Raw genomic sequence first — 26962 nt, 5'->3', positions numbered from 1 at the left:
AAAAATACATTCATTAATAGACTTCTTTTGTTTATTTTATATTGTTACAACATATAACTTGAAATCCTCGGCGGTAGTTATCTAGGGTAGTGGTCTAGGGTTTGTTCTGATTAGCTACAATTTTTATACCCGCTTTCTATTGGATTTCAAAATAATTCTAGTTGTAAATTAAAACAAAAATTGTATTGATAACTGGCTTACCTCGATAAAATAAACGAATTTTTGTTATTAATACACAAGAATAGTCGAAATATGATTTTTCTAAGTGGAATTTTATTTAATTATCATATAAAGATAATTTAATATATTATCCCTATTAATTCAATTCAGATTCGTGTAAAGTCGAGTAAATACTAGTACGAGCTTTTAGCTCGCAATTTTACCGATTCAGCACACTTTAAGCGAAAACAAAAAATAGTGTAGCCAGAACATTATCCCAATAAACAAGTTTCAATAGAAAAAACTCAATATAAAATAGTATTAACAGTGGAAAAAAATCCCAAGTGAAAATATCTAAAAACCAGAATCTGGTAATAAAAAATGTTGATTGGTGGTTTTTAAATCGCGCGATTTTTCTATATCTCGGTGTTGTTCGGTCGATGTCTCAAAATCTGTCTATTTCCTGTTCAAAATGAATATTGGAATCTATAGTCGGGTATTTTATCTTTCATTTGTAGTACTTTTCAGCTTTCAAATCTCTCTACTTAGAGAAAAATTAGCTTTCAAATCTTACTACTAAGTCGTCCAGTTCAAATCAAAAGTCAAAAGTACATATTTTCATTTGAGATTTTTTCCCACTGTTAATACTATTTAATATTGATTATTTTCTATTGAAAGATGTTTAGTGGGATAGTATTCTGGCCACACTGTTTTTTGTTTTCGTTTAAAAGGATTAATTGGAAGTGTGCTGAATTTTAAATCGGTGAAATTGCGAGCTAAAAGCTCGTACTAGTATTTACTCGTTTTTTCACGAATCTGAATTGAATTAATAGGGATAATATATTAAATTGTCTTTATATGAGAATTAAATAAAATTCCACTTAGAAAAATCATATTTCGACTATTCTTTTGGATTAATAACAACAATTCTATTGATAACTGGCTTACCTCGATAAAATAAACGTTAAAACAAAGCGTACACTACTTATCTATTTATAAGAATTCAAAGAAATTGGCGATCGAAAAGAGTTATTAATGATTGATTTATTTTTTTAATACAAATTTGACCCTATATGTACATACATTTATAGATACAAACGACATGTGTACTTACGTACGCTTTCTCTTTACATTATCTAAATTGTATTTTATACATATTATATACATACATATATTTCTATGAGATACTAATCAGGCCGCTTATTTTTTCGGGTAGGTATATTACTCGCGATATGGTAATACAATTTTATTGACAGTGTTTACACGATGTGCTTATGTTAGCGATGGTTCAATAGATACTCCCCCGACACTCTATTATCATTATTTTCTGTTTTCACAATCGATTCTCAAAAAATAATAAAGAAAGGAAAATAAAAAATACTAGCCCTTTTGTGCCCATTAGGTCGCTTGCCGTCAACGAAAGTGCACTGGTTTTGAATTGAAACTATAATAAAAATCAACATGCAAACGATCATTCATTTGTAAAGATATGCACTTTTCCGTGGAACATTAACGTTTTCAATTTTTTAATTTATTAATGATTTTTTTATAGTTCGACAGGAAGCGGGATGAGCAGTTCTGACGGATTGGATAGAAGTCTAGGTTCCAGAGGAAATTCTAGCTTGATCGGAGAAGATAATATCAATGTAGTTGTAAGGTATGAAATAAGGAATATATATTTCTAATACACTTCTTATGAAATTTTGATTTTATATATAAGAAAAAATTGTCTTATAAGGTGAATTTTCATCGAGTGGTTTCCGGTTGAAGTTGTCAATGATAAATATGAATGGAATTTTATCAATATTTAAAAATAAATCCACAAATATTTGCTAAAAAACTAATCTGCGGCGCATTCTAAATGTGACTCATTGGAAAAGCGTTTAAAAATGTAAAGATATCTAGTAAAAAATGACTATTGGTTTATTGACTATTGGTTTATTGACTTATTGACTATTGGTTTATTGACTATTGGTTTTTTATTGAAAAAAAACTATTGGTTTAGAAGCGAATCTTTTTAATTTATGTCAGAAAGGCCTAACAGGTAAAGGCCCAATGCGCCTTCCTGGCCAAAAACATTGAAAATTTGATACAAATACTATTAGTATTGTTGCGTAGGGGTGGGTGGAGGATCCAAGTAAAAGGCCAAAGTCGTTTCACAGCATTTATTGTTGATTAAGGAGATACACGCACTGGCAGTGCTCCGTCCAGAATGTCTTGATATAGTTTAAGTACCTCCTTATAAAGGAACAGGTCGCTCAGAGTATCTTCGACGTCCGGTTACTTCCCTATTGTTTAGGCATGTACTCGGATATGTATTCCCACGACACCCAGTCCCACGCTATCGGTCACTTCTGAGAACTCCACGGGAATGCGACCGAGTGCCGCTACTACGCCAATTCGGTGGCCATTGTTTAGCCTACTTGCACTTAGTCTGCAGATAATCCTCGAAACCAATTATAACGGTCGCACAGTGTCGGGGATGCGCCTCGGCCTAATCCGATTGCACTTAACCGGCGGCTCTTTTTAGTATACGCTTCAGTATTATATAAATACAAATCAATTAATATCCACAGAAACATCTATGGTCAAATTTCAAAATTTGCAGCATTTAATACAATTCAGCGAAACTCTGATAGGAAATGATCGACCTGCAGTCACAAATCCAAGGTCTAGCCAGCAGAAACCAGTGTGATTCGAACCCGTGACCACTCTGTTCAAAGCATTTTATGCTAACCACTAGTCTAATCTGCTGGTTAAAGATGAGACTGTGTACTTATTATATTACATATATACATACATATAATGACTCTTTTGAAATTAAGCTGCATATACGTATTTGATATATATGTATTTGATACTATGTATTGTGCAATATTTTACGCGATCGAGGGTTGGAATGTTCCATTTAAACACATCAATATCAATATATACAAAGCGATACAACATGCAATGTCATGCTTTGCGTTTTTGACTCAATGACTCAACTAACTAGAGATAGCAAATCTTTTATGAAAAAAATATGAATATATGTATGTATGTATGTAGGTTTATATGATACGCTATCACTTGCATACCATTTTCCGTGTTGCATTTTTAAAATTAGTCCCAAGTTGCGGCAAAAAATTAATACGAACCGACCGCAAAAAAATGAGGGATTGGTTTGAGTGAAAATGTTCTGTTATTTAAATTGAATTAATTGCGTTATGAATTATTTTAAAATTGAACTTTGAAAGCACTGTACCGTTTTATTTTGCCTTTTAAACATTTTCAACCTGGGATTATAATGGAAAAAGTTGAAATTAAATTTATTTCGACTTCTTGTTTCAGTGTTGTCATATAGAAAAACATAGATATAGTAAAAATGGCAATTATTTTGTTTTAAAATTTAAAAAATATTATCGGAATAGTATTTATAATCTAATCTATAATTTGGAAAGAGACTTTGTATGTATGTAAATATCCTTGGTCGTCGTCGTCGTCTTCGTCCGTAGATCGGTGACGTCATCGAACACGTGATTCGATTTTTTTTTTTTTCGATCCATGGGCGCCGATTTGTTTTTTTCGATTCAATGGATTCACCCCCGCGGGGGCGCAAAGCGAGTAGTTTCATGGGGCCCCGCCAGGGGCGCCACAAGGGGCGCAGCCCCGTGGGGCTCAAAAGGGGGCGCCACAAGGGGCGCAGCCCCGTGGGGCCCCGAAGGGGGCCCGGGGGGCCCAGCCTCATGGGGCGCAGCCCCATGGGGCTCAAAAGGGGGTGCCACAAGGGGCGCAGCCCCGTGAAGCCCCGAAGGGGGCGCGGGGGGCCCAGCCTCATGGGGCGCAGCCCCATGGGGCTCAAAAGGGGGCGCCACAAGGGGCGCAGCCCCATGGGGCTCAAAAGGGGGTGCCACAAGGGGCGCAGCCCCGTGAAGCCCCGAAGGGGGCGCGGGGGGCCCAGCCTCATGGGGCGCAGCCCCATGGGGCTCAAAAGGGGGCGCCACAAGGGGCGCAGCCCCGTGGGGCCCCGAAGGGGGCCCGGGGGGCCCAGCCTCATGGGGCGCAGCCCCATGGGGCTCAAAAGGGGGCGCCACAAGGGGCGCAGCCCCGTGGGGCCCCGGGGGGGCCCAGCCTCATGGGGCGCAGCCCCATGGGGCTCAAAAGGGGGCGCCACATGGGGCGCAGCCCCGTGGGGCCCCGAAGGGGGCCCGGGGGGCCCAGCCTCATGGGGCGCAGCCCCATGGGGCTCGAAGGGGGCGCCACAAGGGGCGCAGCCCCGTGGGGCCCCGAATGGGGGCCCGGGGGGCCCAGCCTCATGGGGCGCAGCCCCATGGGGCTCAAAAGGGGGCGCCACAAGGGGCGCAGCCCCGTGGGGCCCCGAAGGGGGCCCGGGGGGCCCAGCCTCATGGGGCGCAAGCCCTAATAGGCATTAACTAAGGGGGGCGAAGCCCTAGACGGCAATTAATCATGGGGGCGCGGAGGGGCGAAGCCCTAAAAGGCAACTGATCATGGGGGCGAAGCCTTAGACGGCATTTAATCATGGGGGCGCGGAGGGGCGAAGCCCTAAAAGGCATTAACTAAGGGGGGCGAAGCCCTAAACGGCAATTAATCTTGGGGGCGCGGGGGGCGAAGCCCTAAAAGGCATTAACTAGGGGGGGCGAAGCCCTAAAAGGCATTAACTAGGGGGGGCGAAGCCCTAGACGGCAATTAATCTTGGGGGCGCGGGGGGCGAAGCCCTAAAAGGCAACTGATCATGGGGGCGAAGCCTTAGACGGCATTTAATCATGGGGGCGCGGAGGGGCGAAGCCCTAAAAGGCATTAACTAAGGGGGGCGAAGCCCTAAACGGCAATTGCTCATGGGGCGTGGAGGGGCGAAGCCCTAGAAGGCAAAGGCTCAGGGGGGCGCCGAGGGCGAAGCCCTAGAAGGCAAAAAAAAAATTTGATTTTTTTTTTTTGATTTTTTAAAAATTTTTTTTTTAATTTTTTTTTTATTTTTTTTTTAATTTTTTTTTTTGATTTTTTTTTTTATTTTTTTTTATTTTTTTTTTTATTTTTTTTTTTAATTTTTAAATTTTTTTTTAATTTTTTTTTTTTTTAATTAAATTAGCTTAGTCATGTTTAAGCGGTTTATATTATAAACACTGAGCGAAGCCGGGTAATACAGCTAGTCTAATATATAATTTCGAAAGAGCCTTTTATGTATGTATGTAAGTTTTGGTTCGTAGAATCCGTGACGAAAAAATCAAATTTACTGTGACGATGATATCGATATCGATTTCGATTCCGTTTTCACTTCAGATTTCGATTCAGGATTCGATTTAGAAATTTCCAAATTAGATATAGTTCCGAATCTCGGTTCTGACTTCAATTCCGATTCCGGATTTCTTTTTCAGTTCCGATTCCGGATTCTTTTTTTATTTCCGAATCCTGATTCCTTTTTAATTTTAGTTTCAGAATGTTTACTATTAGATTAGCCATGTTTAAGTGGTTTATAATACAAATACCGAGCGAAGCCGGGTAAAACGACTAGTATATAGTAATAAAATTGGTTTTACACTACGTACAAAAATCGTCCATTTACAATAGGTAAATATTGACTTAGTGTGTCCTAAATTTTGAATAGCTCTTGTGTGAGTTTGATATTTCCAACCTGGCAACCCCTGATGAAAACAAAAGAAAATTCTACCATATATTTGAACGTTTGTTTACAAAAAACTCGAAAGCCGCTTCACGCACGCAAACTAAAATTTTATTATGAAATTCTATGTACCTCTATAGAAAGACAAATGATCAACTTTATAATAAAAGAAAAATCTCATTTAAGGTTATAATCGATATGATTATTTAAAAAATCAAAATGGCCGCCACATATCAGAATTGTGGCAAGTGTACTTTTGGCCATAAACTGAATTAATGACTGTATGAAATAACTTTTATTTATTTTGTAGAGTGAGGCCTTTGAACTCGAAAGAAAAGAAAAATGGAGACAAAGGCGTCGTAGAATTTCCCGGCAATGGTCAAATATTATGCGATAGCTCAGTAATAGGCCAAAAATCTAAATTATTCAGTTACAATGTAGTATTTGAACCGGGGGCCACACAACAAGATGTCCTTGAACATTCGGGCATACAAAGATTGTTAGAAATGGCCGTCGAAGGTTTTTCGTGCACCGCTTTCTGCTACGGACAAACCGGAAGTGGAAAAACTCTAACCGGGCCTCCAAAATTGGTTAGTATTAATTTTACATATTTACTCATTTACATACAATAGATACATATGGATTGAGTCCTATTAATAACAGGCCCGATCCCAACAGAACTCGATTTACCTTTTTTTCGAAACTAAATATATGACTATAGACATGCGTCAATATCGTTGTAGGTCAAATTTAGCGCCATTTAAATATCAAATTTTCAACATTTTGAACGTGTAAATAATAAATGTCCCACAGGCCATTATCGCATATTGACGCTCGTCGCTAATGTACGAATTCATCGACGACACTTTACAAATTACATGAAATTTTGTGAGAGCTTTTTTTTACATGTGTACTAATAAATAATAAATAAATTATTAATGATTCTAGTTTGAAAATCGGTCCCATGCATCATCGGACGAACATGGATTAGTAATCAGATCGTTCATTTATCTGTTCAAATTGCTACAAATGAGACAAGACTTCCACTTTGTAGTGAAAGCTTCTTTTTTGGAAATTTATAATGAAAAGGTACTCATATGCACATATACCTTTTTACTTTATCTATGTATGTATGTAGTAACAATAGAAGAAGTTTTGTGATCATGTGAAAATTCGAACTCAAGATTTTGAACTCAGAATCGATCACTGATCACGTTTTCATGATCTAGAAAAAATGTGTCTGTGTGATTGTGTGTGTGTTTTTGTGTATTTTTTGAACACCGTTAGTCCTATCGAACTAAAACTTAGTATCGGTTACTGAAATTATTTTCGATACGACGTAAATTTTATTCAAATTTTTACATTGACCGGAAATGGTACCTCCCCTTATAGGTGGCCTCTTTTTTTAAGTTTTTGAATTAATTATCTCCTTAACCGCTAGCCGAATCAGACTGATTTTTTTTTAGAAATAATGAATTTTATACCCTTATATTTTTTTAATATTTTTACCTGAACTGGAAGTAGTACTTTTACTCTATAGAATCAAGGTTTTTTATGTTTTCCTCAGAAACCCTTCGGTTTATTGGACTGAAATTTCATATCTAGAAGTTTAAGCTTAATACTAAGCTATGTATAAAATTTGGTAAGCATCCGTCAACCCGAAGTGGCAGTTTACTCTTGTTCGATTTTTCTTCCACTATTTTTTTCGACCCCTTAAACATGTGTGCTCTTGATGAAAAAATACTTGTATAATTCTTGTATCAATTTGATGAAAATAAAAAAAAATCATTAAATTTAATAAACCGGAAGTGGGATTTTTTCCTCTTAGAAAAATCAAAAATGTTGTGACCACGGTTCTTTCCACACCCCTGAACGTATCAAGCTGAAAACTTATATTTGTATTATTTATCTACTAACTTAGAGCAGATAAGGCTTTGGTCAAAATTCGTAAACCGGAAGTAGTATTTTTTTTTTAAACCATATTTCATTATTTTATTTTGACCTTTTAAATTAGTTTTATTTTCTTGATATTTACTGAGTATAATAATTATTGATTTTAAGTAGAACTTTTGTCTTGTGTAAGTTTCCCTACATTTGCGCTCAATTTGCATCGGAAATGTTCTCATAACCGGCATGTGTGAACATGTATGTATGTTTAATTACCTTCTTATATTCCTCAAATACATAGATAAAGTAATGGGTTGGTCACATCCGAATTTTTTATATATAAAATCGAATTTTATACACTTAATGAAATGTTAATGTTTGTATGAAACAGGTAATAGATTTATTAAATCCTGGTAGTGCTCGTAAGCCTTTAGCCGTAAGGTGGTCTAAAAAAGCGAGAGGATTCTTCGTTGAAAATCTCTTCACCGTTGATTGCGAAGAGCTCGATGATCTGTTCGCCGTCTTGGAAGAAGGTACCCACAACGATATAACTTAATTCACATACAAATAACTATTGAGTAACTGATTATGCAATTGTTGTTCCCAAGGCATGAGAAATCGTAAAGTAGGATCTCACAGCATGAACGACTATTCGTCTCGCAGCCATACCATTCTCACGGTCTACATTACGTCCGAGCAGCAGGCCGAAGGCGGGGTATTCCTCAGTAAGCAGGGCAAAATGAATTTCGTAGATTTGGCTGGCAGCGAGATGACAAAAAAGACTCAAAGCGAAGGAAAAACCCTCGAAGAAGCCAACAACATCAACAAAAGTTTAATGGTTTTAGGTAAACGATGAAATCAACAGCATAAACTTTGCCATGTGTAAATTTTTATTAACTAATCGAATCATACAGGTTATTGTATTGCATCATTGAGCGATTCTAAAAAAAAGAGCGGCCACATTCCTTATCGGGATAGCAAGCTGACTAAACTCTTAGCCGATAGTCTAGCTGGAAATGGAGTCACGCTAATGGTAAGCAAGTCATGAATTGAAATAAAGGACTTAGATGTAACTCTAATTGTGTATATTCTTTGTTTAGATTGCTTGTATCTCACCGTCGCATTCAAATGCTTGTGAAACTGTAAATACATTAAGATATGCAGCTAGAGCTAAAAAAATAAGAACGAAGCCTATCATTAGAATGGTTAGTATATAAAGTTCATTTGATGATTTTATATGTACCTGGAATTGTGTGAGTAATTAAATTTTATGACAGGATCCAAGAGAAGCGTTGATTTTACGTTTAAAAAGAGAAGTTGATGCATTGTTGAGTGAGAATGAACATCTTAGATCAGCTCTACGATATCACGGAGAGCCGACAACCCAAGGATCTTTAATCAGCAGTGCTATAGGTGTCGTAGATCGTCCGATTCTTATCAGAATATAATTTAAAGATTGCTGAACTGAAATGTTGTTGATATATTTAGGTCAAAGAATAATCTCTACTCCGCCTCAAGTCGACATGGAAAAGCTCACCGAGCTGGACGGGCATGAATTGGCAGAATTGGTGAAGTTGTACATGACGGAGAACCAAGCGTTGCGTAGCGAGAATTCAGAACTGTTCTCGACAAGAGAAGTCGTGATGAGAGATCAAGAATTAGTGTGCAGAGAAAACGAACGGCTGCTGAAAAAGCTAGAAGATGTCAACTCGTAAGTAGCATCACTGAATCTACATCGGAATTTGTTACTATTAAAGAATATTTTATATTGTCTTTAATAGTTTGAAAGTAAATGAACAATTTATTAGCGATTTGTTGTATTTATTTCACTTACCGTTGTATTGAATTATTACATTCCCGTGACAAACATCCACAGTACATTCAGGTACATAAAAAATACGTTGCAGGGTTTGCTGCCGGTCACCGATTATACCTGCACGTCCGACTTACTCGTCGGAAATGTTAAACATTTCCTATAACGGAGACCTAGACGCATCGACAAACATATGGACGAACCCGCACAGTTCAAGCACAAGTAGTTACGTTAGCAATTCTAGCAACGTTGGTTGAACGTTTGTATGACATAATATCTATATACATAAAATAATTTAATTCCGTTGATCCTTAACATGTAGAAATAAAATTTCACTTTTTTAAACTGGCATTTTTAATTTAATTAAAACACATCTAATAAATCATTCGTCCATTCATTTTATTTATAAATAAATCAAACCATGTAACAATAAGCAGTCATTTAAACCAAAACTATTTCGATAATAAAAAGGAGGTTAATATTTACGATACAAAAATTTTCAATATAAGATTGTGAATGATGGTTAAATAAAATACATATATATAAAAATCCCGTTAATAGAGTCTTTTGAAGCCGTATTTTTTTCTTTCGTAGAATAGATCTGTCTTTGAACTTCCTAGGTTTACAATTTTGGGGCAGCCGTCTCTCTGTAAACATTTTAAAAGTTTAATACAAATTTTTCCACAATACAAATAAAATGATGAATATGAATCGTACATCTTTCTCTTGAATGGTGCATTCCTTGCAATAATAAGCATCGGACACTCCCGGTCCGCCACAGATGACGCATCGTCCCTGATACGAGCCGTAGTTGCATTCGTCGCAGATTCTGACCAGGGTGCACGGCCTCACATACGAATCACATATGACACATTTGCCGTCGCATTTTTCACACAGGCGACCGATGGCTGAAACGAATCGACAAAACATAAGTTAGATTACAAAGATTTCGATGGCAGCTTTAGTAGACAAACCAGAAATTTAAGGTGGTTAGTATACATTGTTATAACGTTTGTATGAAGATTTAGGTTAGCAACGCATAACCTATTTTAACAAAAAAAAACTTTTGTAGCAAAGAGCTTTCGAAACAATACGAGATGATGAATTAATATGTAATAGTAATATTATGTATTATAAGATTTAAAATGAATAAAAACTCACCAACTCCTGGTTGTTTTCGACAAAATATCAAATCTGGATGATGCTTAGCCATTGCGCTGTCACCGGTATACAAGCAGTGCTGCCAACTCACTTCTGACAACATTTGACATATATCGAATGGTCTAAGTTCTGAAATTTATTTTTTTATTTAATCTTTATTATATACATATATACCAGGAAGGACTAACAGGTAAACCCCAATGCGCCTTCCTGGCCAATTACAAATAATGCAGCATTTTTATTACATATGTAAATCACTGGCGCTGTCCACACACACGGTATCTATTACCGATATTTCCATATCCAGTTCCTTAATAGCAACTACAAGTTTCAATATGGGAACTGGATATGAAAATATTGGTAGTAGATATCGTGGGTGTGGGCAGTCAATCTAAATAAATAAAACTCTAAATTTATTTATTTAGATTGGCACACATACAGAATAAAATATTTATTTTTATTTTTACATATATATTTTCACATACATATATACAAATATACAAGGAAGGCTTAACAGGTAAACCCCAAATGCGTCTTCCTGGTCCACATAATTATTACATAGATACATGTAAATCTAAATATCTGACGTCTATGGTCAGTATACATATATTACAAACATCGTATTAATACGATAAATAACGATGAAGAACTTTCATGTAACAACACGAATTTTATATTCGATAAACAACCACAGAGACATCTATGGTGAGCAATATGGCGAAACCTAAGATATAACAATAACTAAAGGTTCGCAACAGAAAATTGGGAAAGAAACGCCAATTTTACAGGAATCGTTTCAATGAAAATCAGAAAAATTGGCAATTTCTGATAAGAAACGATCGACCTAGACAAATCAAGGTCTGGCCAACGGCGAGACTTAGCGGGGAATCGAACTCGTAACATCAAGTACGAAATAATTCAACATTCACCACTAGACAACGCCGCTGGTTAAAAAAGAAAGCAATATAGTGAGACAAAAAAATAATAAATACAAATAAAAATATAATATTCCATGTACAGTGAGCACCACATGGTAAACGAGACATCTATGAATTTTAACTAGTACATAAATTTTATTGTAAATTAATCATACTCAAATAGTGGTGACATTGTACATAGGAAGTTTTAAGCCAATTTTATCGAGGAACCGTTTCAACAATGATATCAGAAAATTGGCAAATTCTGATAGGAAACAATCGACCTGAAGTCACAAATATCCAAATTTGACCAGTAGCATTACGGTTCGGTGATTATTGGTCACAAAGTACTCGTCACAAAAATCCCTATAACGAAACATCTGGCAGTCGAAAAGTCCATCATACTAACGATAACTATCATACTAACAAGAACTTGAGTACCAAATATTATGTATTCGCGATTTTCACGGCAAAAATTGTCTTTGTGACCACCACGATGTGACGAATAGTCCAATTACCAGTATTACAGATATACTCAGAATAAATTCATTTGAATCAAGGTCAACTCACGGGATTGAACCAGGCGCCTCTCGGTGTTAGGCAAGAGCGCAACCACCGAGCCATGCTGCTGGCTATATAAAACTAACATACTTAATTTTGGTTCTATTGGTGCTCAATTTAATAATAAAATAAAATAGAATATTAGTTTTGGTGGTGAAATAAATTGTTACGGCCTGCGCTTGGGCATTTGACGTTTATGTTTGTACGCTAAAGCACGTGGTGAGATGACAGGCAACAGCGAACACTCTAAATCGGAGTCGGAACCAGAAAATGAAGTCGAAGAAGAGCAGGCAGAGGTTCAGGAGCCAACTCCCACCTGGTCTGAACTGGTACGTATCTTACTATCATCCTTTCCACACACTTTACATGAACTTTTCATCCAAAGTAAATTTGCAGGGAGTAGTCGACGTATTGTGTGAAGCATGCAACAGTCTAAAATGGAGCGTACCTTCGAAAATTCAAAAGGAAGCTATACCTCTCGCCCTGCAAGGGAAAGACATCATCGGACTTGCAGAGACGGGCTCCGGTAAAACAGGAGCGTTCGCTCTACCCATCCTCCAAGCGTTGCTTCAGAACCCTCAAAGATATTTCGCATTAATACTAACGCCTACCAGAGAGTTGGCTTTTCAAATATCGGAACAGTTTGAAGCTCTAGGTATGTCGACTTCATCTCATAATCATGTAAATTCAACAATACAAGTCGTTTTACACATCTTATACGTTTTTAACAGGTGCTAGTATCGGTGTTAAGTGTGTTGTAATCGTCGGTGGCATGGACATGGTAGCTCAAGCTCTAATGCTCTCGAAGAAACCACATATCATAATAGCGACTCCCGGTCGGCTGGTCGACCATTTAGAAAACACTAAAGGCTTCAACCTGAAGTCGATCAAGTACTTAGTCATGGACGAGGCCGACAGAATTCTCAACATGGACTTTGAAGTCGAAGTCGACAAGATTTTAAGAGTCATTCCGAAAGAACGGCGCACTTACTTATTCTCGGCAACGATGACTAAAAAAGTACAAAAGCTGCAGAGAGCGTCTCTTCAGGATCCGGTGAAAGTCGAAGTCTCAAACAAGTACCAAACCGTAGATAAGCTTCAACAGCACTATGTATTCATTCCAGTCAAATTCAAGGTATAAATAATTCCCGGAATTCATTGAATGAATCTAATTTACATGTGTTGATATCCAAATGTACCTTCTAGGACGTGTATCTTGTTCACATCTTGAACGAAATGGCCGGCAACTCGTTCATCATCTTCTGCTCGACATGCAGCAACACATTACGCACTGCCCTACTCCTGAGGAACTTGGGTCTCTCGGCAGTACCACTTCACGGACAGATGTCGCAGAACAAACGCTTAGCAGCCCTGAACAAATTCAAATCGAAGAACAGATCCATTCTTATATCGACAGACGTTGCGTCAAGGTACAACTGTAATTTAATCATGTAGCACAAAATCAATGACAAATTTGCATCATAAATACTCAATAATTTTATTTTTCAGAGGCTTAGATATTCCCCACGTAGACGTAGTGCTGAACTTTGACATACCAATGCACAGTAAAGATTACATTCACCGAGTCGGAAGAACAGCGAGAGCTGGTAGAGCTGGAAAATCAGTCACCTTCGTAACACAGGTAAGATAAGTACCAAAAAATCTTTCAACGATGTGTGACGTATTATGATTTAACATGATCGTGATGTTTTCAGTACGACGTAGAGTTGTATCAACGCATAGAACAGTTGATCGGAAAGCAGTTGCCTCTATACAAGACTGAAGAAGCCGAAGTCATGGTTTTGCAGGAAAGAGTAGCCGAAGCTCAAAGACTGACCAAGATTGTAAGTGATCCTTATACTGAATATACATTTTTGATGAGTTTGCGATCGTAATGATAATTTTTATGCATTTTAGGAATTGAAAGAGCTCTCCGACAAAAAAGGCAAAAGAAAGCATGATATGGAATCAGACGACGATACCGAAGAAGCTAGTGGTTTCCGAAAACGTATTAAGAATAACAGCAACAAGAAGAACAATAGCAATAAAAATAATCATCATAATAATAAAAGACGATAATCTCATTAATTGATCGGATAATACTTGCATATAAGAAAGGCCTGCTCTTAAAAAATCAGTTTATAATAAATTGAGCAGGCTTTACTTATTCCTAACTGTTATACTCCGATCGAATTTATGTCTCGTCTGATCGAAATTGCTGATGATTTGACTTAAAAATTAGGATGCGATATGATGTATGATTGATTTTTATAATATATTATATAAATGTATATATATATATATATATAGGAGGTAATAAAAACAAAACGTAAATTCTTATTTTTATTCCTATACGAATTGAACTGTACAGACATATTTTTAAATTAATGTTAACACCATTTTTCTCCATAATCTTTTTACAAAAGTGAAAACTATCAACAATTATTAAAGCAGAACAAATTCATTTCACTGCTATTTCGAAAAGCTAATGAAAGTTTGTACTGTGGATTCGGTCACAAAGTACCGAGATTATAAATTCATGCACTCTTGCCTGGCAACGCGATATGCCACAATTATATTTCACTTACATAAAAAAGAAATAATAAAACGAAAAAATAAAAACAGAATCGATCACTTAGCGAATAAAAAAAGTCGAATCAACTGCTGAAACTACACATTCTGAACAGTACTTTTTTATTCATACGACCAGCATATAATCATTTAACATATTAAAATTATTCACACTATCACTTGTAGGTTATCTCGCCCACATGGAAAAAATGGAAATTTCGGCTGTCGACGACGAGGTCCTCGGGATCCGGCGAACGGACCCCTCCCACGTCGATGTTGTATATATATATATATTAATTCAGGTCTCTGTCTTCCAGATACTTATATTCAAACGTGAAGCCTTCTTTCTTTCGTTGACCCCATTTCTCATAGTCAAAATATATGTAAGTGCCCTGAAAATTAAGACAAAATCAATCAAAACCACTACTACACAGCCACCACACACATACATCGTGCGACATTATTACTTGTTCGTATTCTTCGTTTATTATCTTTGGCTCTTCGTGTCGCTGAAACCACATCATATATTTTGTGTGAAACCGCCAACTTTGTTTTTTCAGGGCTTTGGCGGCTAAATATTGAGCTTTAGTACCTTCCATGTAATAGAAGACGAAAAATAGCGTCTCCGTCGATAACCTTTGGTAAAAGTCTACTGTATCGGAATGCGGAAGTAATACCTAAAAATAAAACCGACAAATTACTCTTCACATTGCAAATGCTAGAAACAAATCACAAAGAAAAATATCAACCAATTTTATATGCAGTATTATTTACAATATATATATATATCATCTTTATAGCGAAAAGATAACAATTTGACTAATCTTTTCAGAACGTTTTGACTTTTTTTGACAATCAATCTTCAAACTTTTATTTCTAATCAATCGCATAGTAAATATAGAACCCAAAAGAACTTACAAACGTAAGACAATTATAAAAAATTACCATTTTTTTACATTCAGCCAGCCTGATGTATTGCAATCTTTTAATCATTGCCTTGTGAAATTATCACCTTTGTGCGCTTTTGAACTGAAAACGTAGTCTAGAAAGATCACTTAGCGGCAATTACTCATCAGACTGATGAAGACCGTTAGTTAGTAACAGGGTTGAAAAACCTAATCTAAGCCGCTTCACTATTGAGTGTGCATACGAAAAAAATTGGTCGAAATTCTCCCGTCGTAGAATTTCGTATCCCGCACCTGATTATAATACAAAGGCGTTGGACACATATTTCTAGGTAAATAATTTCTGGCACGTTCAGCGTCTGACGGATGAGGCAGGTGGTAGAACGTCGCCTCGGTCATCTGCAGCTGCAGTTGGTGGTCTTTCTGGAGGGGTTCGGGGCCGAGGGGCGCCACACCGAGCAGGGGGGGCACCATGGCCGTGGCCAGCGTCTCGGGGGCATGCGTCGCCGTCCGCTCGAGACCGGCCTTCTCCACCGCCTCGGCGGCTATGCTCTTCAGGGAGTGAAGGGCCGGCGCATGCGTCGACGGCGGAGACGCCGGCGGAGGAGGAGGCGACACGATCGGCCCGTTCAGCCGCGACGACTGTCGGTGTTGTATCGCTGAAGGGGAGGCGGCACGCGGGGGCGAAGCGGGGCTGGTGACCACCGGCAGTTCCTCCGCGCCCGCCCCCATATTCATAGATACTACCTGCACATCAAAATCACATCAGAAATATACTTTTCAAAGTGCACGAGACTAATATCCACAAGTAAACATTTCCCTTTCATACTCCTCCGAGTACGGTCACACTTGACAGCATTCTTCAATTACATACTTCCATATTAACCCTTTGAATGCTGACCAACGCCAATCGGCGTCATGCCAACAAGTTCATGGACTTGAAAAAAGTAAACAAGAAAACTACCCGCTAAGCCTTTCCAGGTAGCATTGAACATGGGTTGTGTATAATCCGTGTCAACGTTTATAGAGACTCATTACACGGGAATTTCTGAATTTATAACCATAGCAGAATCTCCCGATGGAAATCCCTAACTGCAGAGTATTATAGATTGTAGCTTGGCATTTAGATTGTGAGCATTACATTTTAACAACAATGAAGAAGATGGAACTAGTTTTGGAAAAATACATTCATTAATAGACTTCTTTTGATTATTTTATATTGTTGCAAGATATATTAGAGAGTCTAAAATACACCTTTACAAAACTCGAAATCCTTGGCAGTAGTTATCTAGGGTTTGTTTCGATTAGCTACAGTTTTTATACCTGCTTTCTATTGGTTTTCTAAATAATACTATTTGGACATTTTCAGCATAGCGGGCTTTCAACAGAAAAAACGTCAGCACTCAAACGGTTAATACCGGAATAATATCAAATATTCCACCTGATGAATTGAACCTCCGACAAAACATTTGTTCTTTAAACCGACAACTAAAGGAACGAATATATTTCAGTCTTCAACCACATTCACTGTTCAATCAGCTTTAACCATCATCATCAACAAACACATCAACATACAGACAAAACCTCAACGTGAAGGAATCATATTTCCCAACTGACACCACACCGAACTTCACATTCCAATCGCAAAATTTCAATATAACCCAGCAATACAAACAATATACACATATACATATAAATAATACAATACCTGAACACTCGAGCTTATTTGTGGTAAACAATGCGTCTGATGATTCTGTGAGTTTTGCAAATGATGCTGTTGAGACACGGGACCGTTCTCCACTACATCTAAAAACAGAAACGAGAAAAATATTTAGGTTACATACGCAACGACGCAAATGCAAATAGACTATGCAAAAAAAAAAAAATTCGCGCGCACACACACACACACACATTCAAATTGCACAACTGAACAGACGAAAGCAGGAAATAGCTCCAATTGGACTTGGCAAACGATGTCACTGTGTGTATATAAAACACATTCCCCACAGTCTGACCTGATCGGGACGACTGCTTATGACACGATCGGAATCCTCGGATGGTAGTTTCATCGGTCGTCCACCACGAAGATCGCGCCGGAGAAGACCATAATCTCAACACAAAAGGAGCACGGCCGCACAATGACAGTTGCTTTGTCAAATGATGTATTTGGAATATGTCCAACGAGACTTGTTGACTGAATCACTTGGCCGATGGCCAGACAACGACGACGGTGACTTCTCTATTCGCACAACGTGTTAAATCGAAAACGAAACGGTCGTCCATTTAAAAAAAAAACCGGAAAAAAAAATTAAAACCGACCATACTAAGACTTATGTCGACGACGACGACGTAATGTGTTATTATTTCTACCTACGTCGTTGTGTATAATCGGAGAAAAAAAATTAAAACATACACACGCACCCATATATATGTATATATATATATGAGTAAACAAACATACCGACGGCTGCGTAAATTTAACCGTTTTATTAATTCAACACTGTCGATATATGTTTTATATATGTAGTAAAATAACCTGCATACGAGTGTTTCTTCATCGCAGACGGCATTAACGGCGAGCACTAATAAATACGCTAAATTCACATTACGAATGTTATATATACGATAATAATTATCGAATTGTCAATTCCTTGGAGAAAACCGACCGATCCAAATTCGCCGAATTACGATCGATTTAACAATTTGCTCAAAACGTCAATTGACAGCTTGCCAAATATTACAATATCTACGCTCATCGGAAGATAAAAACGGGAAGTGCACTGAAAGTAATCGTCGACCAGTCGGCACAGCATATCTACATACAATCATCCAGGGCAAAAATTACAATGATCTCATGGCAGACCTTCGACCTGATCAGAACAGCATGAGGATATAGGAGACAATGTAGAAGATCTGGTTGAGACGTCGAGACTCTAACCCAACTTTGGAGTGTCATTATACTAAATGGAAACTGATATGTTGGTAAAAGGTCTGTTCGAAGACGACCGATGAAAACTGAAGACGGCTGTTAGCCAATTAAAGACGATGGAAAATGTCGTGTGGTAAAGAAGAAGCTTAAAATCCAAGATATTATCATAGGAAAATTACAATGTATGATCTCGAGGCATACCTTCGACCTGATCAGAACAGCATGAAGATGTAGGAGACGAAATCCAAGACGGTGTGAAAGATCTGGTTGAGACGTCGACACTAACCCAACTTTGGATTGTCATTATGGTATTGTTCACTAAATGGAGACTGATATGTTGGTAAAAGGTCTGTTCGAAGACGACCGATGAAAACTGAAGATGGCTGATAGCCAATTAATGACGATAGAAAAAGTCGTGTGGTAAAGAAGATATATGATCATAGGAAAATTACAATGTATGATCTCGTGGCAGACCTTCGACCTGATCAGAACAGCATGAGGATGTAGGAGACATAATCTGAGACAATGTGGAAGACCTGATCGAGACGTTGGAACTCTAAACCAACTTTGGAGTGTCGCTATAGTATTGTACACTAAATGGCGTTGGTAAAAGATGATCGACGAGAACTGAAGATGGCTGTCAGCCAATTAATGACGATAGAAAAAGTGGTGTGGTAAAGAAGCTTAATATCCTACGATGACCTATAGTGGTAGTTTTGAATATCGAACCGAAGTTGTCCAATACCGCCGGAGATGATGGCTGTAGAGTTTTTGGTTTCCTTGACGAGAGTATACATATATATACTCTGACTCAATGTTGAGAAATACATTTACCACATACTACCATTGGAAGAGCAATAGTAAGTAGTCTGTTAACTTTCAGTACAAAAAGGAAAGTTAGTATATAGCAGTTTGAATACATCACAAAACGAACTCGGCGATACTAAGCTAGAATTATAGAAATATATACACGCCGTTACCTTAACCTGTTCAAAAACAATATTTCAGTGTTATTTTTATGACCAATCCACGTACAATTTCAAAATATAACTTTAAAATAAGATTTAAAAAAAAAAAAGCGCGATAAAAGTGATACGACGATATGGTCGGTAAAACAGTTTCCATTTTTATCCTGAACAAAATCTAAGGACATGACAAATATAAAAGCATTTTTATAAAAATAAAGTACAAATTTCTACAAACAAACAAGATCCGACTCGCACAAACAACACAAAAAACATTATAACCAGCAGAACAGACTAGTGGTTTGAACAGAGTGGTCACGGATTTAGATCCCACTGGTTTCTGCTGGCCAGACCTTGGATTTGTGACTCTAGGTCGATCGTTTCCCATCAGAGTTTGCCAATCTATCTGAGTTTCATTGAAACAGTTCCAACAAATCGGCAACCTTACCCATTTTCTCGCAAAATCTCGAGTTGTAAGCAATCTCGAATTTCGCTAAATTGTATATAAAATGCTGCAAAATTACAAATTTGACCATAAATGTCTCTGTGGATGTTACTTGATATAGATATTTACTGAATTGCATTGAATTGTTTAAAATGTTTCAAATTTACAAATTTTACCATAGATGTCTCAGTGGATATTAATTGATAATATATATTAATGGATATCAATTGCAAAACTTTGCAGCACAATTCATGAAATACATACAATTCAAAGCTAACATAACAAAAAAAAAAAATAACAACTAGGAGTTAATTGATTTTTGATACCACTTTGGTATGCGCGGTCTACCTTCACATATCTACGTTAGTATGCGATCTACCTTCACGTTTTTACTTTAATATGCAGTCTCACTGTCTCAATTCTCGCGTGTGACAGTGAGACTGAATAATACCGACCCTAACAGCCTAATCTTAAATGAATAGGGCCAACCCTAAATTAACCTAACCTAACCCATAAAAAAATAGCTATTGGCTGCTAAGACATGTTTTTTTTGTCAAAATATTGACGAAATAAAACATATCTTAGCAGCCAACGCCTATTTATTTAATACTATGGTGGCCGCTGACTCATATTTGTATCATGTCGGTTACTGGCCGCTGATACGTATATGATTCACAACTGCGAGAATATATTTTTCAGTCCGCTGATAAATATTCGTATCACGTTTTCGTCGTAAACGAAATTTGTACCATCGGCCACAAACGATTGCCCAACATGATACAAATATGAGTCAGCAGCCACCAGTGAGGTTAGGGCAAGTCAGGTTTGGCCCTATTCATTTAACATTAGGTTGTTAGGGTCGGTATTTTCTTCGCTGCTGACGATATTTTGATAGAAATGCTTCGACAACATTATCAGGCAGCAGGAAAAAACAAAAATTATAATAAACAGGTCATTGCTACGATACAAATAAAAAGAAATAGATTCAACTGCGATTCAAAGGTAGATCGCGTACTAAAGTAGCACCTGATTTTTAATGTTTACTTATGTAGACATATTTGTTCTCTTCTCCTGTTGCAAGTACCGACATGGTGCTCTCGTCACATGTGACTAGCAGTATTGAGCTGTTCAGCAAGTTTTTTTTATACATTTGTCTGACGCATTGAATCACTCCTTGATGTTTTATTAATAAATTTAAAAGCATAACACATCAAACAAATACCAGCATCTCCCAAGACGAAAAAATTAAACATTATTCCAGTATTTATATACAATTTAGCAATACGGCTGTGCTTAAAAAAAAAATTAACGTGGATCGGTTCTTCTCATCATACATACAGAGCATTTCCACATTTCATTCGGTCAACTCACCGTTGTTGAATGGATGAAGAAGCAAACCGGCCGGGCTGACGTTGTTGATGGACAGACTGTTCTGTTGCGTTTTGCTCGGCGTCGAAGACACCAGCGTGGGTTTGCTATTGTTCGTGGTCGGCGTGGTCTGATTCGGCGGCAGCGAATTCGTTACGCTATTGATCAACGAAACGGAACTGTTCAAAATCGAACTGTTATTCGACGTAGAATTGCTGACGGAGCTGACGTTGCTCGTATTATTGCTGCTACTAATCGCTCTCACCGCCATCGGCTTCACCGGCTACAAAAAAACCACACAAACACACGTATTTATTATTGTCGATAATCAAACACGGCTATCTTAATCTACGATAGATAAAAGTTCGTATCGTGTCGTCACCTTAGAAATAATTTCGTCTATTTTCTTCTTCTTTTCCAAATTCTCCATCGAATCCGTCGAATGGTTGTGGAGACCTAATCCTGGCGACGCTATCGGACTCGTGCCTAAAAGAATCACAGACCGAAATCAAAGATAAACTCACCGTGACGTGATTGTGTCCATTGTTTTATATGTAAAATGTGTAAAATTTACCAGAGGTGATACTCGTTGGCGATACTCCGGTATCGTTGCTGTTATTGCTGTCGGTGGTCGCCGAGGACGGTAAGCCGACGCCCGACAATTCTATATCGTCCAAGCCGATAATGTCGTCGTAAATGTACTCATTCTCATTAAAGTCGGGGTCTTGTGATGAGTCCACATAATATTCGACATCGTCTTTTATCCTCCTTATCTAAAACGTACACAACACATTAAATGTTATATTGTATCGCATGTTATTTATAACTAGCGTATAGTAGATTTCACCGTATCGATATTAACTCAGTGTTTCATAATCTTATTTTTTTTCTTTTCGGTATTTTTTTTTCTTTACTTGAAACCGGACACGTTTTTTTATTACATTATACTCAAATGACAACTTTGCTTAAAAAATTAATTTAATTATTTCCTGCAAAAAAAAAATAAAATAAAAAAACCAAAAGATATATATTAAAATTTAATCTTATTTTTTTTACTTTTAAAAGATTTTAATCAATAGACATTGGCAATAAAATACGATTTAAAAAAAACTTAATTCACAACTTAGTTCTAAATAAAAGGATCATATTCAGATTTCTACAAAGCATCAGCCACAAAGTTCGTCTATCAAAGGATGCTTCAAATGATTAATTGAATATATATAAATAATTTTAAATTTAAATAAATCTTCTCATAAGGCTAATGAAGAAGCACGTATTTACTAAAAATTCGAACAACTTTTAATGAAATATATCATAAAATCTACTCTAGACAGATCCTGTTTAGAACAAAGCTGCAAACATTAATGTAATGCGAGAGAAAGTTTCCCATTACGCGACGACCGCATAAAACACTGAATTAATCGATGATCCATTCGCTCCAGTCGTATCATCATACATTTATTCGATCACCGTTCGCACACGTATTCGAAAAATTCAGTAACATCAGTATAAATAATACGCTATAAGTAAGTGTGTCAAAATTTCTTGGACGGACTTGATTGACTTCCACCGACATATTGTCCAGCATTCTTAAGAGTGTCTCCAATTTCTTAATGTGAAACCTATGTTTTTCAAGTTTATTTTTAAGCTCCTCCATTCGATCTTGTTTTTCTTTGTCTAACTTTTTCTTTTTACTCACAAGCAACGATTCTATTTCAGATTCGAATTGGTCTAACTGAAATTACGAAAATGCAAACACAATCCAATATAATTTATTAATATATTTCACTACGCCGTGTATATATATATATATATACGCCGTGTATATGTATATATGTATGTAAATAAGAAAACCTGTATATTGAGAGCGTCGATGGAGGCGACAAGCCAACAAGATATATCTTCCCGCTCTTTTTGAGCGGGGTCTAGTTTTTGGGCGGCTCCGAGGCCTTCTTTCGAATAAGCCTTTGTTTTCGTCTCTCTCTCTACAACTTTAAACCGTTCCATTTGCTAAAAACACACAACATGAAATGAAATAAAACTGCGCCACCCATCCAATTGTACGATTAATTGTAGAGATAAATTAAATTACAGTTTCTATGAGTTTTCTATAATCGTACAAGGTACTCTTGTCCTTGATCTCCGCGGAGGCGATCCACGATTTTATTTGATCACGTAGCCTTTGCAACTTTTTAATTTCTTTTTTGAGATCCGCCTCATATTTCTCTTTTTGATTATTATTTGTAGCATTGTGAACTTTTTGCCAGATGTCTTCGAATGTGTCAACGCCCTCCGTCACTTTCTTCAAACATCGATCAATCTCACCTGAAACACCACAAAACAGGCACACATTAAAATTTCAAATATACTAACAAAGAAACAGCAACAATTTATCAATAACTCTAAACAACAGTGTCTCAAAAATGCATTTTATTAATAACATTATTGATAGCTGCCTAGTTTCTGATCAATAACATTATGGAAAATATTCTAAACTTTTTCTCTAACAAAATTGCACTAGTTTCCCTTTTTGGGTTTTTAAAAACATTACCCGGGTACTTAAGCTGGTTAAATACATTTATAGAATTACTTCAAAGACAATTTTTTCGAAGATGTATACAAATAAAACTTTATTATATATATTATAACCAAAAATTGAACAAATTTGGAACTGATTGCTTAGTATGAAATTTGATACCATTGAATTGGAACGAAAATAACCGGTCTCATTCTAGAATAAATCATTCAGATATAAATATATAGGGAGTCGTCGAATTTCATACTAGATTTTATCATAAAGTATTCGATCTAACGAGTGAATTTATTCGAATTTCACTCGGAAATGAAATTGATTTTTAATCGTTGCGATTTGACATTCGAATAAAAGAATGAAACTTTCAAACATCTCGAAAGAGTGTGTTTTTTACACACTTTTTTGTTCTATCCATATGATATTTTGAGAACAAATTTGATGTCTCTTTACAGTAGACGAAGTTCTTGAAGATCGCAACATATAAACGATGCGAAATTTGAAACCTTCATATTGTAACGGAAATAACCTATCTCATAAACTAGCCGCAAATAGTCCGAGTCGTATCTTTTTTATTTTCAATACAAACATATAAAACATATTCAAAGAAAAACAAAAAGCATCAATATATAAAAAAAAAAAACAAATGCATCGTGTTGTGGATGCGTTTGAAAAAGCAGAGTGGCAAGTGGAAAAAAAGTTCGCACGTAAATAGTTGAAACAATAGATATTTTGAAGTGTGTAAACATCGAAAATTTGAAACGAAATAAAAGAAGGGCGAACAGTAGGCGGAGGCCGTTGACACGAGCGGCTCGAAGGCGCTTGTCAAACGTCAAACGCCAAACGGCCGACGAGGGGATGGAGACGAGAACGTCAAATGCCGAAACGCCGAAATGCCGAAATGCCGACATGCACAAATGCACAAATGCCCAAATGCCAAGATAGCGGAGCGCGACGGGGGCGCGGGCGGGGGGAGGCGGGGTGAGGGGAGGGGAGGGGTGGAGGGTGCGAGCGCGTGGAGCGCGGGCGGAGGGGCGAGGGGCGGAGGGGGGCGGCGGGGGCGCGCGGGGCGGGGGCGGCGCGTACCCTGAAGTTTCCTGGTGGCGGCCATGTCCGGCGGCGTGGCGGGCGCTCGCGGTCCCACCACTCGGCCACCCGCAGCCGCAGCCGCATTCGCGCACAACACGCATCCAAGATGGCCGCCAGCCGGCCAACGCCGACACCACCACCACCACCACCAACCGACACTCCACGCCACGCCTCACCCAGCACACGCTCGCGCCCTCACGCCATACACAATTGCACAATTTCAAGCTCCGTTCCCTTGTTTCCAGGTCTGGACACTCGCAGATTCGGTGCCGTGGCTTCACTAGCTTGCATCCTCTGTTTTCTATCTCTCCGCAATTTTCAAATGCCCCGTTTAAGTCAAAATTTCTTAAATATTTTTTTAAGACAGCTTTTCACGGCGCCAATAATCAAATGTAAAGAGATAAAGTCATCATGATAAATTAGTAAAAACCTTCAATCTTAAAAAATATATATAAATATTACTGGGCTGTGTCAAAATTGTAGTTTTTTGGCTGAAATTCAGTCTTTAATTTCACGTTTATTTTTACTCAATAATATACATGAATGCCTACACTTAATATCTTTTTCTTAGGTTTAAACAGAGGAATGTTATAATAATAGAAGGGCCCTTACGAATAAATAATTGTTGTCAATATTACGCGGTACGTCTCTATAGATACATAAACGATATGTATCCCATGTTGTTTATTGTTTGTTTTTGAATGTATTGTGCAATTTTTACCGATGCTTGCCCATCTTGCGAGTAATATAAACAAACAGAGAAGTTTTTATCGGGCATACGTCGAGCACCAAGCATCCAATACGACTGATTGCCTGTGGACAATCGTCACTTGACAACAATATGACGCCTAAAACCACTTCTATTATTATAACATTTCTCTGGGTTTAAAAATTAAATTGAAGAAAAACCATTACGTATATTTTATAAGTTTCAGGTATAAATAAATAAAATTAATACTTAAATTTATGATTTACAAGAACTCATTATAAATGTTATTTGAAAAAATTCAATTTGAAATTTTAAGTCAAATTTTTTTAGCTACTCCATTTCTGTGCCTTATTTCGCTTTTGAATGTATTTCAAAGGTTTTTTGTTCATTTAAGCAGGGTTAAATTATGTTCGTAGGACTAATTTTTTAAATGTATCTTGTATCTATCTAATATATATGTATAATATATCTAATATATAATTTCGAAAGAGAATTTGTATTGTTTTGATGATAGAATCAAGAAAAAATCTGTATATATATATTATTTGTATCGACATTTCCTCTTAGAAAATAAACTAGCATTTAGCGCCGTCTATTGAAAATTAATTACTAATTACACGTGTACTGTTGTGTGTTGTTCTGAAGAGCCATCTACATATGTACGTAGTAACAATAAATGAAGTTTTGTAATCATGCGAAAATTCGAACTCGAGATTTTGACTGATTTGAACTCAGAATCGATCACTGATCACGTTTTCATGATCTAGAAAAAAATGTGTGTCTGTGTATTTTTTTTTATTGTTTATATGTGGGTAGGTAGGTAGTTTTTACTTAAAATACACCCGATGAAATTTTCATCAGGTGTATCGCTAGTCGCTAGTCATTTCAGACTTATCGTAAACGTAAATTTTGGATGGTAGAATCAAGAAAAAACCTGCATATATATTGTTTGAAAATACACAAGCATTTAGCGCAATCTATGGGAAATTATTTTAATTTAAATTAATTAATTTTTCTATTGCTGTTTTATATTGTTTATATGTAGGTAGGTAGATAATTTTTATTTATAATACACTCGATGAAATTTTCATCTATCTTTTATATATGCCTAATACTGTTTCGAAATGTTTGACACTTCGCATACGCCACGATATAATTAAAGGGACTGTAGAAGACTAGGCGCCTAAAATATTTCGAAAAATTTTTCAATGACCAAACACAAAAATTCTCAATGACGATTTAATAGAAGTCGAATCCATTTTACCAAAAGTCAATAACCTTTGTATTTTTCAATTTTCTTTAATTTTTAAAATTAAAAAAAAAATTTGTTAGTTCT

General features: G+C 37.0%; 4 protein-coding genes across 5 annotated transcripts in view; 2 read left to right on the top strand and 2 right to left on the bottom strand.

Moving 5' to 3' along the window:
* The window catches only part of LOC143920592 (kinesin-like protein KIF12), a 29901-nt gene extending 20083 nt beyond the window's left edge, over positions 1–9818 (top strand). The window contains exons 2-11 of the mRNA XM_077443535.1: positions 1712–1816; positions 6087–6366; positions 6725–6865; positions 8055–8196; positions 8272–8508; positions 8578–8696; positions 8764–8868; positions 8941–9076; positions 9152–9374; positions 9571–9818. Coding sequence (XP_077299661.1) covers positions 1712–1816; positions 6087–6366; positions 6725–6865; positions 8055–8196; positions 8272–8508; positions 8578–8696; positions 8764–8868; positions 8941–9076; positions 9152–9374; positions 9571–9733 — 1651 coding nt within the window. The 3' untranslated portion in view covers positions 9734–9818. The remainder of the gene's footprint in view (positions 1–1711; positions 1817–6086; positions 6367–6724; positions 6866–8054; positions 8197–8271; positions 8509–8577; positions 8697–8763; positions 8869–8940; positions 9077–9151; positions 9375–9570) is intronic.
* Positions 9819–10760, bottom strand: Phf5a (PHD finger protein 5a). Its single transcript, XM_077443545.1, has 3 exons — positions 10638–10760; positions 10194–10384; positions 9819–10123 (listed from the first exon to the last, which is right to left on the bottom strand). The coding sequence occupies exons 1-3, from the start codon at positions 10738–10740 to the stop codon at positions 10031–10033; spliced, it is 387 nt and encodes a 128-aa protein (XP_077299671.1). The 5' UTR covers positions 10741–10760; the 3' UTR covers positions 9819–10030.
* A 1507-nt stretch (positions 10761–12267) lies between these two features.
* Positions 12268–14430, top strand: pths (probable ATP-dependent RNA helicase DDX47). Its single transcript, XM_077443520.1, has 7 exons — positions 12268–12444; positions 12512–12770; positions 12847–13250; positions 13322–13545; positions 13625–13757; positions 13831–13959; positions 14033–14430. Exons 1-7 carry the CDS (start codon positions 12340–12342, stop codon positions 14192–14194), a joined length of 1416 nt encoding a protein of 471 aa, XP_077299646.1. The 5' UTR covers positions 12268–12339; the 3' UTR covers positions 14195–14430.
* Positions 14431–14443: 13 nt separating this feature from the next.
* Not3 (CCR4-associated factor Not3) lies at positions 14444–25080 on the bottom strand. 2 transcript variants are annotated; one of them, XM_077443518.1, is made up of 11 exons: positions 24915–25080; positions 23391–23623; positions 23153–23308; positions 22818–23033; positions 21873–22071; positions 21681–21784; positions 21302–21581; positions 17300–17397; positions 15886–16338; positions 15154–15363; positions 14444–15078 (listed from the first exon to the last, which is right to left on the bottom strand). In XM_077443518.1, the coding sequence occupies exons 1-11, from the start codon at positions 24937–24939 to the stop codon at positions 14980–14982; spliced, it is 2073 nt and encodes a 690-aa protein (XP_077299644.1). In that variant the 5' UTR covers positions 24940–25080; the 3' UTR covers positions 14444–14979. The 2 variants fall into 2 exon arrangements, with proteins under 2 accessions (XP_077299644.1, XP_077299645.1); XM_077443519.1 differs by having other exon boundaries at positions 14445–15078; positions 22854–23033.
* Positions 25081–26962: the final 1882 nt, after the last annotated feature.

This window comes from Arctopsyche grandis, chromosome 12 (assembly GCF_051622035.1).
Source record: "Arctopsyche grandis isolate Sample6627 chromosome 12, ASM5162203v2, whole genome shotgun sequence".
In the NCBI taxonomy this organism is placed as follows: domain Eukaryota; kingdom Metazoa; phylum Arthropoda; class Insecta; order Trichoptera; family Hydropsychidae; genus Arctopsyche; species Arctopsyche grandis.
This window is presented reverse-complemented; position numbering and strand designations above follow the sequence as displayed.

Bases quoted from the DNA above. Each gene is read 5' to 3' on its own strand.
- pths (XM_077443520.1), top strand. From the start codon at position 12,340: ATGACAGGCAACAGCGAACACTCTAAATCGGAGTCGGAACCAGAAAAT. The intron at 12,771-12,846 runs GTATGTCGACTT...CGTTTTTAACAG, and splicing joins GGAACAGTTTGAAGCTCTAG to GTGCTAGTATCGGTGTTAAG. The intron at 13,960-14,032 runs GTAAGTGATCCT...TATGCATTTTAG, and splicing joins CTCAAAGACTGACCAAGATT to GAATTGAAAGAGCTCTCCGA.
- Not3 (XM_077443518.1), bottom strand. From the start codon at position 24,939: ATGGCCGCCACCAGGAAACTTCAGG. The intron at 22,072-22,817 runs GTATTATTTATA...TGTACGTTTTAG, and splicing joins TTGACACACTTACTTATAGC to ATAAGGAGGATAAAAGACGA. The intron at 21,785-21,872 runs GTAAATTTTACA...TGATTCTTTTAG, and splicing joins GCCAACGAGTATCACCTCTG to GCACGAGTCCGATAGCGTCG.
- Phf5a (XM_077443545.1), bottom strand. From the start codon at position 10,740: ATGTTGTCAGAAGTGAGTTGGCAGCACTGCTTGTATACCGGTGACAGC. The intron at 10,385-10,637 runs GTGAGTTTTTAT...GATTCGTTTCAG, and splicing joins TCGAAAACAACCAGGAGTTG to CCATCGGTCGCCTGTGTGAA. The intron at 10,124-10,193 runs GTACGATTCATA...AAATGTTTACAG, and splicing joins GCACCATTCAAGAGAAAGAT to AGAGACGGCTGCCCCAAAAT.